Source organism: Sinocyclocheilus anshuiensis, unplaced genomic scaffold (assembly GCF_001515605.1).
Source record: "Sinocyclocheilus anshuiensis isolate Anshui unplaced genomic scaffold, SAMN03320099.WGS_v1.1 scaffold1346, whole genome shotgun sequence".
Taxonomy (NCBI): Eukaryota; Metazoa; Chordata; class Actinopteri; order Cypriniformes; family Cyprinidae; genus Sinocyclocheilus; species Sinocyclocheilus anshuiensis.
Window position 1 is genome coordinate 611,251 of NW_015555726.1, and position 17,372 is coordinate 628,622.

Sequence of the window (17,372 nt, forward strand, 5' to 3'; positions counted from 1 at the left end):
CACTCAGAATTGATCTGAACAGCTAGTTGTTCATGCATTTCCTAATGTCTTTCTCTCCAGTCTGATGGAGAGGATGTTGGAATTGGCCGTAACGGACAACCGAGAGGCGACGACGGCCACGCTGCCGCAGCACACGGAGAATGCGGTGCGTCTTCTGCACATGGTGCAGGACTTCCTGCAGGCTGAGGGGCTGGTGAATCCCGCTCTGTGGACTGAGAAGGTTCTGGAGGAGACGGTGACTCTGATGGACGGGCTGATGGTGTGGTACGCCTCCGGGACGCAGTGGCTTCAGCTGTCTCAGGTGGGGCTACAGCTGCTGCTCGGGTTCATGGCACAAGAAGACCCACAGGTGAGAAGTCATAAGGTCATATTAGGGATGCATTTTTCATATACAGTACCTTTTGGGGCCAGTTTCAGCAAGGGTGCATTAAATTGATCAAAAGTGACAGTAAAGTCATTTATAATGTTACAAATGTCTTCTATTTCAAATATATGTTGTTCTTTCTATTCATCAAAGAATCTTGAAAGAAAAAAATCTCTTGTGGTTTCCACAAAGATATACAGTAGCACAACTGTTTTCAACATTAATAATAATCAGAAATGTCTCTTGAGCAGCAAATCAGCATATTAGAATGATGTCTGAAGGATCATGTGACACTGAATAATCGTTTGACAGCACTAATTCAAATAGAAAACAGTTATTTTAAGTTGTAATAATATTTTACAATATTACTGTTTTCACTATAAAACGGTATTGTTTTTTGATCAAATAAATGCAGCCTTGGGCTACGTCCACACGAAGCCAGAGCTTTCCCTATCCGAACTTTTTTTTTTCCCCCTCGTCTCAAGAAATATCTGCGTCCACACGAAACCGACACAAAACGATGTAGTATACATGCCAGACCAGCATATGGCGCTGTAATTCTGCCACAGAGACACACTAAAAATGTAGAAGAAGACTTCAGATGATGCGCATAAACCTTGCTCGCGGTATACAAACGAACATGGAACAATACATTTATTAATCTGTGTTAATGTTAGTTAATAAAAAGACAATCGTTCGGTGTTTGTTCATGTTTTTGTTGCTGTTACATGACGTAGCGGTGTCTGACTAGGGGCGAGACGTGGGCTGATGACGTCATAGTTTCAGAAAATATACGGATTCGCTGTCCACACGAAAACGCAAGGGTCGCGTTTTCAGATTTATCCACTCTGGGACCCGGTTTCAAAAAAATATCGGTTTCACTCTCCCAAAACGCCGGATCCGTGTGGACGAAACGCCTATACGATACAAAATGTATGCGTATACAGCTAAACGCGTCTCCGTGTGGACCGGGCTTGGTGAGCATTCTTTTTAAAAACATTAAGAAAATCTTACCAACGCCAAACTTTTGAACTAATACTCATAAACATGCTACAAAACCAATATTTATAAATCTTTTTTTTAATTCACATTGTTCCTCGTTCTGGCAGGTGTGCGCCATGGCTACGGCCAAACTGAATGGCATCTTGCAAACGAAGACGGTGGACTCTCAGGACGAGGCCTGTTATCTTCTGGGCCGTGTGGAGGGAATCCTCAGGCGCTCTGTGAGCGAGGAGCGGACAGAGGAGACCTACTCGTTTTTAGTGCCTCTCCTCCGTACCCTCCTGTCTAAAGTCCACAAACTCTTGTACATGGAGCTACACCTCCCTTCCCTCCCCGACACCAACGGAAGCCCGTCTTTCTTTGAGGACTTCCAGCTGTACTGCAGCTCTCCGGAGTGGAGGGTCTATTTGGATAAATATGTAAGACCTGTATTAATACACTAAATGGGGACAATTGTGATTTTAAGCTGGATGAAGTCTCAGAAGTATTTCTGATAGGTTTAACTAATAATACATAGTAGTAGTTGGTTGTTTCTGCTCTTCATTGCACCCTGTAGTTTGCAAATCTGAATTTTGTGCATCTGTTTTGTCAGATCATCCCCTACATGAAGCAATATGAGATCGAGACATTCAGTCAGGGTCATGAGAACATGGCTCTCTACTGGAAGGACTGTTATGAGGCGTTCATGCTCAATCTGCACCGCAGGGACCGAGAGAGAGGAGAGAGCAAGATACGCTTTAAGGTACAAAACAGCCACACACACTACTGTTCAAAAGTTTGGGGTCAGTGAGATTAATAAGAAATTAATACTTTTATTCAACAAGGATGCATTAATTTGATCAAAAGTGACAGTAAAGACATTTATAAAGTTGCAAACGATTTCAATTTCAAACTAATGCTGTTCTTTTGAACTTTCTATTTATCATAGAATCCTGAAAAAATGTCACGTTTTGCTCAAAAATGTGAAGCAGCATAACTGTTTTCAGCATTGATGATAATCAGAAATGTCTCTTCAGCAGCAAATCAGCATATTAGAATGATTTCTGAAGGATCATGTGACACTGAAGACTGGAGTAATGATGTTGAAAATTCAGCTTTGATCACAGGAATAAATTATATTTTAAAATATATTCAGATAGAAAACAAATATGTGAAATTGTAATCATATTTTACAATATTAATGTATTTTATTTTATATCAAATAAATGAAGCCTTTGTGAGCATAAGAGACTTTAAAAACATTGAAACATTATTTCAAAAACTTTTGTACTGCAGTGTGTAGAATTTTCCTTCAAATTCACAAACATTTTCATGTCTCTCAAAAACCCTCAGGAGCAGTTTGTGGAACCGTTCAGTCGTCGAGGGCGTCAGGAGAACCTGAGGTACAACAGCATGCTGAAACAAATCCACACGCAGAACAGCGCCATCCTCAGGCAGTGGAGGGCGGCACGCAGAGGACTCTTCTGTGAGAGAGGACCCTGGGTGGACAAGTGAGCGTTGTTTCTGTCTGTAAATGTCACTGAGACCAGGAGTGGAGAATGTTTGTAAAGGGAGGTGTTTAAATTTAAAGAGGTTTTTGACTTTTAGATTAAAATCGGTTCTTTTTGCTAAAGAATAGAGAGGTATGCATTTATATGACAATAATCAAGTCAAGTCAAGTCAAGTCTGCTTTATTGTCAATTCTTCCACATGTACAGCACATACACACAGAGAATTGAATGGATGATAATGCAATCCAATGTGTTTTTGCCAGGATGTAACAAATTAAAAGCTATTGGCTATTTAAAAAAAAAAAGGTCTTTAAGGCAGCTGTTTGTGTTTGGCAGGCAGCAGAAGGACATACACTGGAAGCTCTCTAGCGCTGAAAACTACTCCCGTATGCGACTCAAACTGGTGCGGAATTACAACTTTGACCCCCATAAAGAAGCCAGTGCCTTGAGAGATAACCTAGGTAAGACCTGTCACTTACAATCTTTTATGAATCATGTGCTGGGCAGTTTAGGAAGTAAGTGGTTTTGTGTGTGTGTGTGTGTGTGTGTGTGTGTTACTTCAGGTGTACAGCACCAGCAGGTAAACGCCGAGTCACTGTTGTTAGAGGCGGTGAAACAGGTGAAGGTCAGTGATCTGGAGGATGACATCCTGGAACTCCTGGAGGAGGATCCTGCTTCGGCCAATCAGTGAGTCTCAGTTTAGACGGACGGGAGCAGTAGCCAATCACTGGAGCTAAATACAGAAACACACTTTTACCCACCGGAGATGGGTAAAAAAAACGTGCCAATTCTTTAAAACACCTTGAATAATGTTCTTTTATCTTTTAAAGGTAAATGTAGATTTTAGTTAAAAGATTTGATAAAATGATTTACGCCTTTATGGCTGTTTAAACGGCTTTGTCTGCTTACATTTTGATGTTAACATGTCAAGGTGTTTTTTCTGCATTATCAGTTTCCATGTACAATACTGTTAAAGAGTTTGGGTCAGTAAGATTTTTTTTTTATTGTTTTGAAAGAAGTCACTTCTGCTCACCAAGGCTGCATTTACTTGATCAAAGCTACATTAAAAACAGTAATATTGTGAAATATTATTTCAATTTAAAGTAACTGTTTTCTATGTGAATATTTTTTAAAATGCAATTTATTCCTGCTGAATTTTCAGCATCATTACTCCAGTCTTCAGTGTCACATGATCCTTCAGAAATCATTCTAATATGCTGATTTGCTGCTCAAGAAACATTTCTTATTATTATCAATGTTGAAACAGTTGTGCTGCTTCATATTTTTGTGTAAACCATGATTTTTCAGGATTCTTTGATGAATAGAAAGTTCAAAAGATCAGCATTTCTTTGAAATAATTTTTTGTAAAATTATAAATCTCTTTGCTGCCACTTTTTAATGCATCTTCACTGAATAAAAGTATTCACTGTGCATGTAAACACACTCGCTGTGGTTCTCTAAGGGCTGATTGTGAAGAGGCGGGTCAGAAGGAGAAGCTGGTGATCTCCGAGGACTGTGAGCTGGTCACGGTGGTTGACGTCTATCCGGGTCGCCTGGAGCTCACCACACAACACATCTACTTCTACGACAGTAGCGCAGAGAAAGAGGAAGGTGAGGTACAGAGGAATATCCAGCAGTGTGAAGGCCGTATGTATGAGGATAGAGATGAGACCGATGTTCTGCATTTTCAGGTGTAGGTCAGGACTTCAAATGGCCTCTGTCTCAGATCAGAGAGATTCACCTGCGCAGGTACAACCTCCGGCGCTCGGCTCTGGAGATCTTTCTCATCGACCAGACCAACTACTTCCTGAACTTCAAGAAGGAGGTGGGGAATCTTTCAGCATGTTTCTCATCTTTTTTTCTCTCTGTCCTACATGAACATAATTGTAACACAGTTCGTAGTTCGGCAAGAAGGAGGCGGGAACCGGCGAACGTTCAAACAAAACTTTAATAATAAAATAAACACAAAATAGCGCGACAGCCCCTCGCGGACGACTGTCGCACACAAACAGAACCAAAACACAAAATAAAATCCAGGCCTGGTCCTCTCTCGTCTTTCATTGTCGTAGCTCCTCCTTTTATCCTTCCGGAGCTCCTCCGTGGGACTCGAGACCGGTGAGTGGTGCAGGTGTTGCTCATTATCAATTACTCCACCGGCCTCGCTCCGTTCCCACGGCTCTCGGCCCCGCCCCCACTCGTCACAATGTTACATGCAAACTCTTAAAACTGCTTTATAATGATATTTGGTTTTTGTTTTGTTGTACATGTAAACACACTCATTGGGTCTCATTCACTAAGAATTGAAGGAATTAATCATATTATGCACACAGGAGAACTTCTCGTGAAAATTTTCTGCTTAATTTACAATTGCTTTTCTTTCTCTTTTGTAATTCGCTTTGGATAAAAGCGTATGCTAAATGCATAAATGTACAGTAAATGTACATGAATTTGTTTTTAACCTCATTCTAATGTTAATAATTTGGAATTTTCTTGGAGTATTCTAAATGCATGTAGTTTCAGTTATTCCTATATTTCTTGTAAATTTAGAATACCTTTTTGTGTGAAACATTATTGATCAATCAGCTTTTTTAAATATGTCTATATAGTTTTCATTAATTTTTATTTCAGTTTTAGTTTTAATACATCAAAATAAACTAAATGAAAACGATGATGCCGTGGCAACTAGCTGAAATAAAATATATATATTTTTTATTTTATATTTTATTTTAAGGAACAAAAATTGTTGACTTTAGTCAGATTTTGCCAGAAAATATTTTTTTATTTTATTTTTTATCATATGTTAATTGAAAAAAAAAAAAAATCTTGTATAATTTTAACTGCTGTTTTTGTGTTTGCTTGGTTTTTATTTTATTTATGTAACCCTTGTATTATTCAAACTCAGTTTTTGCCATGAAGATAGCCTTAGATGCTGACATGGCAATAAAAATAAATAACTACTAGTACTACTACTACAAAAATAGTTTTATGCTTTTAGCTTTAGTTAACTATGATAACCCTAGATTTCACATACAAATGTGTGCCTATACAACAGTTAGTGAATGAGACCGTTGCTATTTGTTAACTTTCCCACCTTCTTTCGTGTAGTCTCTCATGATTGGTTGATTCTGTTTGACTGACAGGTGCGTAATAAAGTGTACAGCCGGATGCTGCTGCTGCGTTCTCTCTCTCTTCATGCCACTCACTCACCGCAGGAGCTGCTCAAAGCCTCTGGACTCACACAGGTCACTGCACACATGAAGCATCTCTGTTTCATATAGTACAACACTGAAGGTTCAGGGCTGACTTTACCTTCTCTCTGTCATCAGAAATGGGTGAACAGGGAGATCTCAAACTTTGACTACCTGATGCAGTTGAACACCATAGCAGGACGGACGTATAATGATCTGGCTCAGTATCCTGTGGTGAGTGACATTTACACAGCCGCTCTCAGTTCTGTTTGAACCACAGTGTGGGCACACATCAGCGCTCATTCGCTTACCTGAGTGATCTTTCTCTGCTGATTTTAGTTCCCCTGGATCCTGTCGGATTATACGTCAGAGGAGCTGGATCTGTCCGATCCGCGGGTGTTCAGAGATCTCTCTAAACCTGTGGCTGTGCTGAACGAGAGGAACGCCAAAGCCGTCAGAGAGAAGTGTGTTTCTGTCCCTGTCTTGTTCTCTCAGTCCTTTTAGTTTTATTCCAGTTTAACACTTTTCCATTCCCTAGTGAGATGCCTACCTAGGCAACATTATACTAAATATTATACATTATACTAAATACAGTAGCATGTATCAATTACAGATAACGCAATCCCAGAATGCATGTAGAGTTTTGTAACTCGTAGTGGAATCTTGATTATAAGCAAACTTTGTTCAACACTGAAAAGTTTAATTAACCTGCGATTTAAAATACATTATTTCATCCGTTATTTGTATTTACAATGTATTTGTATGTGTCATTACAAACTTTGAGCATCAAGCCTCTTAAATTATTTTTTTTCAGTATTATTTTTATACTATTATTATACTAATACTATTATAATATTTATTTTATTTTATATTTTCAGTTTTCAATTTTATATTTTTGTTTTTAGTTTAAGGTTTAGTAATTTGATTTTAAATTTAATTTTTAAAATTTCTTTAATTTATTTTTATTTCCATTTTAGTTTTAGGAATTTTAGTACTTCAAATTAAACTTATTTCAGTTTGTTGTCAAGGCAACATTTCAATTTCTTGAAATTTTATTTCAGTTACCAAAAGCAAATTTTTTTTTTTTCCCGATTAACAATTTGTATTGTTTTTCAGGCACTTTTCAGAATACAACCTAATGCATCTGTACAATATCAACATTTTCACCCCAATATCAACTCCCACCCACACAAGCAACCAAAAGCAATTTTTAATAGTTTTAGTTTTAAACCCTAAACACTGGTCCCTTAGAACGTAGCTTCCTGTTTAACAATAAAGCAGTTCACAAGGTTTTGAAAGTTTGAATTGATTTAGTGTCAGCGGTGAATGCAGCTGATGTGTGTAAATGAGGCTGATTGTAAATTATGTTTAATTTGCAGATATGAGAGTTTTGAAGACCCCACGGGCACCATAGACCGTTTCCACTATGGCACGCACTACTCGAACGCCGCTGGAGTCATGCATTACCTCATTCGAGTCGAACCCTTCACATCCCTGCACATCCAGCTGCAGAGCGGCAGGTAATGCTCGTCTGGTTTTACGTCTTTTTTCTCTCACTATCTTTCCTCCCTTTCTCTTGTGTCTTTCTATCAACCAAATCATAATTATTTGTATTTTATATGCTGTAAAAAGAAATGGTTCCTGAAGTGAAATTAATTTAAAGGCCTCTATTATAGGGTTTAAATTTTCTTGCACTAAAATCAGGATCATTTCAGTTATTCATGAGCATTTTCCACCCTCTCTCTGACCCTTAGAATTAAACGGCCTGTTTCTGCTAATGTACCTTTATGATTTCTTCAAGCAAACGGCCTCTGTTATGATTGGCTATTGATTGATTGATATTTAAACATGGGCAATCATATGTAAATGTGTTTAGTGCTCTTACATCATATCCTCTCAAAATCCTGTTTTCATTATATGAATAAAGTTGGTCTGGCTGTCTGTGGCAGGTTTGACTGTGCTGACCGTCAGTTTCACTCCATTCCTGCTACCTGGCAGACCCTCATGGACAATCCCAACGATGTCAAAGAACTCATCCCAGAATTCTTTTACTTCCCAGAGTTCTTGGAGAACCAGAACGGTGAGCAGAAGCAGCAGAGTGAAATAAAGACCGGTTGAGCTAGTGTTGCCGATAAAAGGGTTAGTTCACCCAAAAATGAAAATTCTGTCATTAATTACTCACCCTCGTGTTGTTCCAAACCCATAAGACCTTTGTTCATCTTAGGAACACAATTTAAGATATTTTTGATGAAATATGAGGGCTCTCTGAGCCTCCCATAGACAGCAAGGTAACTACCACGTTCAAGGTCCAGAAAAGTACCAAGATGATCGACAAAGTAGTCCGTGTGACATCAGTGGTTCAACTGTAAAGTTACGAAGCTATGAGAATACTTTTTTGCGCAAAGAAAACAAAAATAACGACTATATTCCACATTTTCGTCTCTACTGCATCACTTTGGACGCGCGTTCACGACAGTATCATGACGCGAGCGTGTGGCGGCGCTGACACAGATCTGGCATGATGACGCAGTAGAGACAAAAATGTGGAATATAGTTGATATTTTTGTTTTCTTTGCGCAAAAAAGTATTCTCGTAGCTTCGTAACTTTACAGTTGAACCACTGATGTCACACGGACTACTTTGTTGATCATCTTGGTACTTTTCTGGACCTTGAACGTGGTAGTTACCTTGCTGTCTATGGGAGGCTCAGAGAGCCCTCTTATTTCATCAAAAATATCTTAAATTGTGTTCCGAAGATGAACGAAGGTCTTATGGGTTTGGAACAACACGAGGATGAGTAATTAATGACAGAATTTTCATTTTTGGGTGAACTAACCCTTTAAGCTGAAATAGGAGAAAGCTTTTTGTGTTGTGGGCTTCATGTAAAAAACAGAAAACTTATGTCTAAAAAAATATAAAATATGTGAGAAACTGAATAATTTCAGTCTGTTTCTATTGTGTTAGGGGTTCATTTGTCCCACATATTATGTTCAAAATTGGCTGTACAGACACAAAAAAAGTAGTTTTTTTTGTTATGACTACTCTTTGCACACTCAGGTGCAAATAACCACATGCAAGAATAAATAGTATCTAACATTATTTGTGCTTAGTGTAAGTAGTATTATTGCTATTTGTAAATTCCACTGATTTTTATCGTCTGGTTCTCAAACCCTTGTGAGGGTAAAATACGTTTCTCACAATGAGATCCAAAACACTTAACAACCATAAACATCCTTTGGCAGAGTTTTTTGTCTGTGAAGCTCACCTAGATAAATTAACAGTGAATTTTCCTTTGGTAATTCAGAAGACGAGTCTTCTTTTAAGTAAACTTTGAGTTTTAAATGTATACAGGTTCTCATCTATTTCATAATTTAGTGTTTGACAAGCTACAAAAAGGTTTACTCTTTTTCTGTTGTTGTTTTTTTCCATCTGATTCTTTACTGTTTTTCAGAGTTGATTTTTGGCACATTGCATAGAAACCAATGGGGGGGTCAATATGACCCCAACAAATTATACCGCCTTTCTAAAACACATCTGTGTCAAAACCTTGCAAGCACATTCATGACCATAAATCAGCAATATTCGCAAAATTTCAAGTAACCAGTGTTTCATTGTGTCTCATTCTCTCTCTAATTGGTGTAGGATTTGACCTGGGTCGCTTGCAGATCTCTAAAGAGAGGGTAAATGATGTCATCCTGCCAAAATGGGCCAAATCCCCCGAGGACTTCATCTACAAGCACCGCAAAGCCCTGGTGAGCCCTTTTCTGAGGACCTCTTCACAGCTCTTCCCCACTAACCTCAATAGAAAGCCTCCAGGGAGGGATGTGTAATTGAATACAGGCCGCTCTCAGTATCTGTTTCTGTTCTTTTTCTCAATTCCTTTGCCACTTCTGTCCTATTAAAGCCCGAAGCAGTCAGAAATGGCTTCGTGAAAGGTTACAAAACTAGAACGACAGAAGAGTCTTTCCCAGACTCCTCCTGGTGGCAGATTCCTCTCATAATGACTGACGGCCTTAGGTCTAAAGTTAGAGAAATACTGGTTTGGAAGTGTGTCATGTGACTATTTCTTGATGTAGATGATGTGGGTCTGTTTTCAGGAATCTGAGTATGTGTCGGCCCATCTGCATGAATGGATCGATCTGATCTTCGGCTATAAACAGAGGGGCCCGGCTGCAGTGGAGGCCCTTAATGTCTTCTATTACTGCACATATGAAGGTATGTCCTTCATACAAGTCATGATGTGGCTGACATCCTTTGCTACCATACTTGAGGAACATTAATTTGGTGGATATTTTGTTATTTTATGACTTTTGCAAAGATTTAATTTGACTACAAATACAGCTTATAAAATGTTTAAACTTTCTTTTTCATTGCAAAAAACAGTAAATAATGTTTGTTTTAAATAGTTGCATTGATCTGGCCGTCGTAATAAAGCACCATCTGAGTACTAATACCACAACTACTGAGCTAGAGCTGTTGGAACTTTATGTGCCACTATAAAAATAATTTAATAACACGTTAACAAATATTGTTGTGCTAAACCTAATTTAAACATATAAAGTTTTGTTACATTGTAGATCTATAAACTGCCGTTTTGTAAATATTAGTTAAATATTGTGGTATAATGTTCTTTAAACTAGTGTTGTTATTGTTAACTAAAACTATTACATTTTAGTACACATTATTTGTTAATTGAAATAAAGCTGAAATAAAAGAAAAACTCAAACTTGGGGAAAAAAAAAAAATTAGAAATGTTGCTTTGCCAGTGCTTTAGTAGTACTAAAGTTACTAAAACTAAATCTGAAGTAAAATAAAAACAGTTTATTTCAGTAGTTAAATATTGTGGTAAATAACTGGTGTTTTTATTGTAAACTAAAATTATTGCTTTTAGTACACATTATTTGTTAGTTGAAATAAAGCTGAAATAAATATTAAATGAAAATGTGAACTTAAAAAAAAGAAAAGAAAAAAAAAAAGAAAATTAGAAATGTTGCTTTAGCAGTACTAGTACTAAAGTTTCTAAAAGTAAATCTGAAATAAAGCTAAATAGAAAAAAGAACAGAAAACCACATAACAAAATTACTTCAACTCAAATAAAAATATAAAAATAAACTTTTTATTAAAGTATGTCTTTTATTATACTAATATATTTATATTAAATATTTATAAACACTATAATAATACTAAAATAAACTGTTTTAAGCTGCAGCCTTGAACCTGACAACTAATTTCATACATAGCTGTGCTAGTTTTTTCTGATCTTCATTTGTTCTTACATAATGACAATTTCTACTCGTATCAGTATTTTATGTCTACTATTTATTTATTTCATAAGTAGCCATGTAAAAAACAGGATAATGATATCTCAGCCAATCATTATCACAAAAACTGAGCCTTTCAGGCTTATAGAAGACTTCTCTTTCATATCAAGGTGAGTCTTCTTCACCCTGTTGGGGTTTATTTTGAGATCATGACTGGCTGACTCTACATTATCACTTGTGTTTATAGTGCAAATAGTTTTTATCTACATTTAAATGCAGCAAAATGAAACTGTCTGTGGTTGTTTTAGGGGCTGTTGATCTGGACGCCATTACAGATGAGAAGGAGATGAAGGCTCTAGAAGGCATGATCAGTAACTTTGGACAGACCCCGTGCCAGTTACTGAAGGTGCTTCTGCACACACACGGACAGTGTTCTCTTGAATGGAGATCATAAGATGACATAAACATGAGAGAGTTTGTTGTTTGATAAGATGTTATGTGTTAATGTGCATTTAGGAGCCCCATCCCGTGCGTCTCTCTCTGGAGGAGCTGGAGAAGAGGAGATCTCGTCTGGACTCCTGTCCTCTCAACATATTCGAGCACCTCACTGAACTCAAATCCTTCTTCATTGAGGTGACTGAATTAGCAGTGCTTTATGTGTTTGTCCAGATGTTGTTCTGTGGACTGATGGAGTTTCATCTCTGTGTTTTAGGGCATCAGTGATAATGTGCCACTGGTTAAAGCCGTTGTCCCCAAGAACCAGTCACATTCTTTTATCTCACAGGGGAGTCCAGATACTCTGGTAAGTCTGGGCTTGATTAGTCAAGACACATGACATCAGAATAGACCCTATTTTTATTTATTTATTTTTGTAATTAATGTCCCTAATCATGTTGCACACAATCAATTGGTGCACATTGTGATTTATTATATAAAATAATAATATTTATATACTGTAAACACAACCATAACATATATAAAATAATTTGTATTCATAATTTTAAAGGAATACATATATATATAATTATTATTATAATTTTTTTTTTGGTAAGCAGCCATGTAATAAGTGAGATAATAATACACATTACTGATCACTCAGGATTTTTATTAATATCCCTGGGCATAATTAATAAATGCACATTGTAATAAATTATGTAAATATAAAATTATATAAAATAATGTTTTAAAAATATTATATATATATATATATATATTATATGAATAAAAATAAAATTTTTTTTTACTCATTTTAAATAAATAAATAATTATAATTATAAATTAATTATTATAATTGCATTTAATTATTTTATAAGCACCCATGTGATGTCCTTGGTCCTATTGTGCACAATTAATAAGTACACAGTATAATAAAATATATAAATGGAAAATAATATTTATTTAAATTTAAAATATTTAAAATAATTTTGACAAATAATTTTCAATTAATAAATGAAATAAAATTATTTTTGAGATAATTTATTTGGTAAGCAGCCATTTAATATTTATATAAATATAAAATATATAACATGATTTTGACTGTGATAATGTATTGTCAGTGTCCTGATCACAGGGTTTATTTTACAATAATAGCATGGCTATGCATAATTCCTAAATTACAAATAAATGCATTACAAAAGCCATTCTACATTGTCTTTAATGCCCTCTGAGGTTTCTGGCTGTTATGAAATCTTTAATACTCTCATATATAATGTGTTATCAATTGGGTTATCAAGGTAACGCTGAGCCAGAACGGCTTGATGGGAACTCACGGCTGGCTGCCCTATGACAAGAACATATCCAACTATTTCACCTTCATCAAAGACCCCACCGTAGCCGGTGTAAAGTGAGTCTCTCTGACGTCTAACATCTTCCTGTTTATAGCTGCCCTGCACTTCCTTTAACATAACCAACACATCCACAATCACACACTCTCTCTCTGTAGGACTCAGAGGTATCTAGCAGGGCCGTTCTCTCCAGGGGTTGAAGTCACAGCTCACCTGTTTGTTGTGTCACATGACGGGAAGTTGCTCTTCAGTGGAGGCCACTGGGACAACAGCCTGAGAGTGGCGTCACTCGTCAGGGGCAAAACAGTGGGGCAGCACATCCACCACATGGGTACTGGAAACGGCCTTTTTCTGCTTCTTTCTTTCTCATGAATAGGCACATCCAGATTGTACTGTATGTTCTAACTTTAACCTTGAACTGCAGGAAACAAATCTGCTAACTTTGGAAATTTGTGTGTGTGTGTCTATATATTTTTCAGATATTGTAACATGCCTGGCCACAGACCACTTTGGGATTCACCTGATCTCTGGCTCTAGAGACACCACCTGTATGGTGTGGCAGGTGCTACAGCAGGTATGTTCTGTTCTCTTGGAAAAGTCACATGATCTGTCGTCTTCAAATGACTTCCTATAGATGGTTCATTCCTAAATATGATGCATTTTATTGTACCAATCAGGTGTTTATTGTATATACACTAATGTTAAAAAAATGTGGTTAAAATGTTTTTGAAAGTGTCTTCTGCTCGCCAAGGCTGCATTTATTTGATACAGTAAAAACAGTAATATTATGAAATATCATTACAATTTAAAATAACTGTTTTTTTTATTTAAATATATTGTAAAATGTAATTTATTCCTGTGAGCAAAGCTGAATTTTCAGCATCATTACTCCAGTCTTCAGTGTCACATGATCCTTCAGAAATCATTCTCATATGCTGATTTGCTGCTCAATAAACATTTCTGATTATTATCAATGTTGAAAACTGCTGCTTCATATTTTTGTAGAAACTGTGATTCATATTTTTCAGGATTCTTCAAATTAAAAATGGAAAGATTCAAATTCAAGATGGTGATATTTAAAGATAGAGATGGCATTGTTCATTTTTGTTTATAATAGCGTAATTAATTTAACATAGGGATGAATTTTAAATAATAGTGAGTGGATCTTATAACACAAACTGGGAATTTTACAAGAAACATTTCAGGAGCTTCTTCCTTAATTTAACATTCGTAGGAATTTTGTTTTAATTGGTAATGTTCTTTTGAAAACTACCACATCACTTGTGTTAAATAATATAATAAATCAAGTTTTTATTCTCTACTCATATAAAGAGGAGCTTTTTAGGTAACACTGTATTTTAAGGACTTGCTATTTACTTGTTGCTTATTAGCATGCATATCACTAGCATATTGGCTGCTTATTAGTACTTATAAACCACATATTAATGTCTTATTCTGCATGAGCATATTTTAGATCCCTTAAACCTACCCCAAACCTAAACTTAACAACTACCTTACTAACTATTAATAAGCAGCAAATCAGGAGTTTATTGAGGCAAAAGGCACAGTTAATAGTGAATGTGTGTTCTTTATTCTAAAGTGTTTCCGGTTTTTATTTCTGCTGCAGTGTTAGGAGTCTGTTTAACTTATTCTGTTTTTGTAGGGTGGTGCTCCGGTGGGTCTGTCCCATAAGCCGGTGCAGGTGTTGTACGGACACACAGATGAAGTTGTGAGTGTGTCTATCAGTACAGAGCTGGACATGGCGGTCTCTGGATCACGGGTGAGACTCGACTCTCTCACAATCTATTTCTCACACTTGTTCAGTATTAAGCAACCTGACAGTGGCATTGTGCCTCATTTCAAATTAAAAAGGTTAGCCAATAATAATATAGCTCATTTACATATAGCATTCTTAAAGGGTTCAAAGTTGTTTGGGTGGATTTCAGGGAAGAAAAAGGTGATACAAGAATGTAATCAGCAGTTTGTGTGTGTCACAGGATGGGACGGTGATCATTCACACTGTTCGGAGGGGTCAGTACATGCGCTCTCTGCGGCCGCCGTGTGAGAGCTCTCTGCCCGTGTCCATCATGCACCTGGCTGTGTCCTGGGAGGGACATCTAGTGGTGCACACCTGCGTAGAGGGCAAAGCCACACTGAAGGTATCAAACACACAGTTCAGTTCCCCTTCTCCACTTACGTTCCTGTGCCCGTGTGAACCGATCCTCTTTGTGTTTTGTGTGTGTTCAGGATAAGAACGCCCTGCACCTGTACTCTGTGAACGGGAAGCACCTGTGCAGCGCTCCTCTGAAGGAGCAGGTGACAGACATGTGTGCTTCAGGAGAGCATGTCATCATCGGCAGCGAGCAGGGTTTCCTGTCTGTCCGAGATCTCTACAGGTAAACCATAATCTTCTGCTTTTTCATATTATAATATGCATCACAATAATGACATTTTTTAAAAAGACACTTGCATTGAAGGAGGAATCATATCTAGAGAGCCAAGTATCAGTAATACTATACAATGCAACGGGGCCACTTTTTCAGCGGCCTTGATTCTGGAAGTGTTTTTTCCATTTATTTTTACCATTGGGATTTAAAAAAAGTATTTTAAAAGTTTTAAACTATGAAATAAACCAACCAGCTACAAGGTAAATCACATTACAAACTTTGATTTCAAGCAAACAAGCATTTGAAATTCAGAGACTGATATTAACGGCTTTAGTGTGGGAAAGAAAAAAAAGTGAGATAAAAAAAATGATATTTTATTTATTGCGAAATATATAGATGTTTAAGAGCATAGGAGGGAGGATGGAAATGGGTGGGCACTAAAGAGTTTTTCTTTCCGCAATTAGCTTGTTGCGATGTTTATTACATATATACAAACAATATCTTCTCTATTTATAAAATATGTAAATACACACAAATATTTAAGTAGTCTGAGAACATTGGAGACTGACTCTATTTAGTCATTTTGCAGTGCTTATGGTAGTGAGTTGATGGTAAAGTGTTCTTTTGGCATGATTATTTTATCACAATTCTCTGCTGTTGATTATGCACATAGAAACAATATATTTAATGTTTATTGCAAAATATGCACATGCATACAAATATTTAAGTAGTTTGAAAGCACAGGAGAGGGACTCTGCACCATTCTCAGTGCTTCATGGGAATTGACGTGATTTGCTTGTCATGATTCTCTGATCTCACCAGGAATTCTACTGTTAAACACCATTATTTAAAAAATAAGTTGCAAAAGTAACAAAAGCATTTACCATCGATTAACAGCTCATAGTCAGTCTGTCTTTAATGGTTTAAGTTATTGTTAAAAGTCAATTACCGTAAATTAATGGGATTTTTACTTCCGGAATTCGACTGTTGCACTCGATTAAAGGGATAGTTCACCCAAAAATGAAAATTCTGTCATCATTTACTCACACTCAAATTGTTTAAATGGTTAGTTCACCCAAAAATGGAAATTAGCCCATTATTTACTCACCCTCAAGCCATCCTAGCGTATATGACTTCCTTCTTTCAGACGAATCCAGTCGGAGTTCTATTAAAAATGGACTTTAATCTTCCACGCTGTTTAATGGCAGTCTATGAACTATCCCTTTAAAATCTGTATGAATTTTTTTTTTTTTTTTTGCTGAGCACAAAAGAAGATATTTTGAAGAATGTTGGTAATGGAAAAAGTACGATGGATGTCAATGGGGATCTGAAACTGTTTGGTTACCAACATTCTTCAAAATATCTAATTTTGTATTCAACAAAGAAAAGAAAGTTACACAGGTTTGGACAAAACTTGAGGGTGAGTGAATGATGACAGACTTTTCCATTTTTGAGTGAACTATCCCTTTAAGGATGCCTAAGGATTTTTATAATTGCATTTTATGATGATGTTGTCAGATTGTAAGTATGAAGGTCTGTTCCTTGAACTTGATCCTAACAAGCCCTCTCTCTTGGTTACCATGGCAGCCTGGCTCTGTGTGTGTCGCCGACGGCGATGCGGGTGCCCATCCGCTGTGTGTCTGTGACCAAGGAGCAGTCTCACGCTCTGGTGGGACTCGATGACGGCAAGCTGATCGTGGTGGGCGTGGGGAAACCTGCGGAGGTAAAAAACTCCTTCAGGAACTACATCACCCAGAGGATGGAGGGCTCGCCTCTCATGAACACGCTGCGTGTGCGGTCGCCCGCACGCCTGCTGCATCTCAGAGACCAGAACACGTTCAGCCCCGACATCATCTGAGAGAAATATATACACGCTTACCAGATGTCAAACTCAGA

At 37.1% G+C, this 17,372-nt stretch overlaps 1 protein-coding gene across 1 annotated transcript in view; it reads left to right on the forward strand.

The window, feature by feature from the left end:
* Positions 1–17,372, forward strand: part of nbeal1 (neurobeachin-like 1) — a 61,869-nt gene that overhangs the window by 40,400 nt on the left and 4,097 nt on the right. Inside the window, exons 30-54 of the mRNA XM_016465950.1 lie at positions 61–349; positions 1,474–1,785; positions 1,959–2,108; positions 2,699–2,856; positions 3,193–3,317; positions 3,420–3,543; positions 4,319–4,467; positions 4,548–4,681; positions 5,997–6,098; positions 6,183–6,278; positions 6,384–6,508; positions 7,424–7,564; positions 7,994–8,124; positions 9,687–9,796; positions 10,142–10,259; positions 11,614–11,711; positions 11,822–11,938; positions 12,018–12,107; positions 13,039–13,148; positions 13,248–13,420; positions 13,569–13,663; positions 14,753–14,869; positions 15,087–15,248; positions 15,337–15,485; positions 17,064–17,199. Coding sequence (XP_016321436.1) covers positions 61–349; positions 1,474–1,785; positions 1,959–2,108; positions 2,699–2,856; positions 3,193–3,317; positions 3,420–3,543; positions 4,319–4,467; positions 4,548–4,681; positions 5,997–6,098; positions 6,183–6,278; positions 6,384–6,508; positions 7,424–7,564; positions 7,994–8,124; positions 9,687–9,796; positions 10,142–10,259; positions 11,614–11,711; positions 11,822–11,938; positions 12,018–12,107; positions 13,039–13,148; positions 13,248–13,420; positions 13,569–13,663; positions 14,753–14,869; positions 15,087–15,248; positions 15,337–15,485; positions 17,064–17,199 — 3,511 coding nt within the window. The remainder of the gene's footprint in view (positions 1–60; positions 350–1,473; positions 1,786–1,958; positions 2,109–2,698; positions 2,857–3,192; positions 3,318–3,419; positions 3,544–4,318; positions 4,468–4,547; positions 4,682–5,996; positions 6,099–6,182; positions 6,279–6,383; positions 6,509–7,423; positions 7,565–7,993; positions 8,125–9,686; positions 9,797–10,141; positions 10,260–11,613; positions 11,712–11,821; positions 11,939–12,017; positions 12,108–13,038; positions 13,149–13,247; positions 13,421–13,568; positions 13,664–14,752; positions 14,870–15,086; positions 15,249–15,336; positions 15,486–17,063; positions 17,200–17,372) is intronic.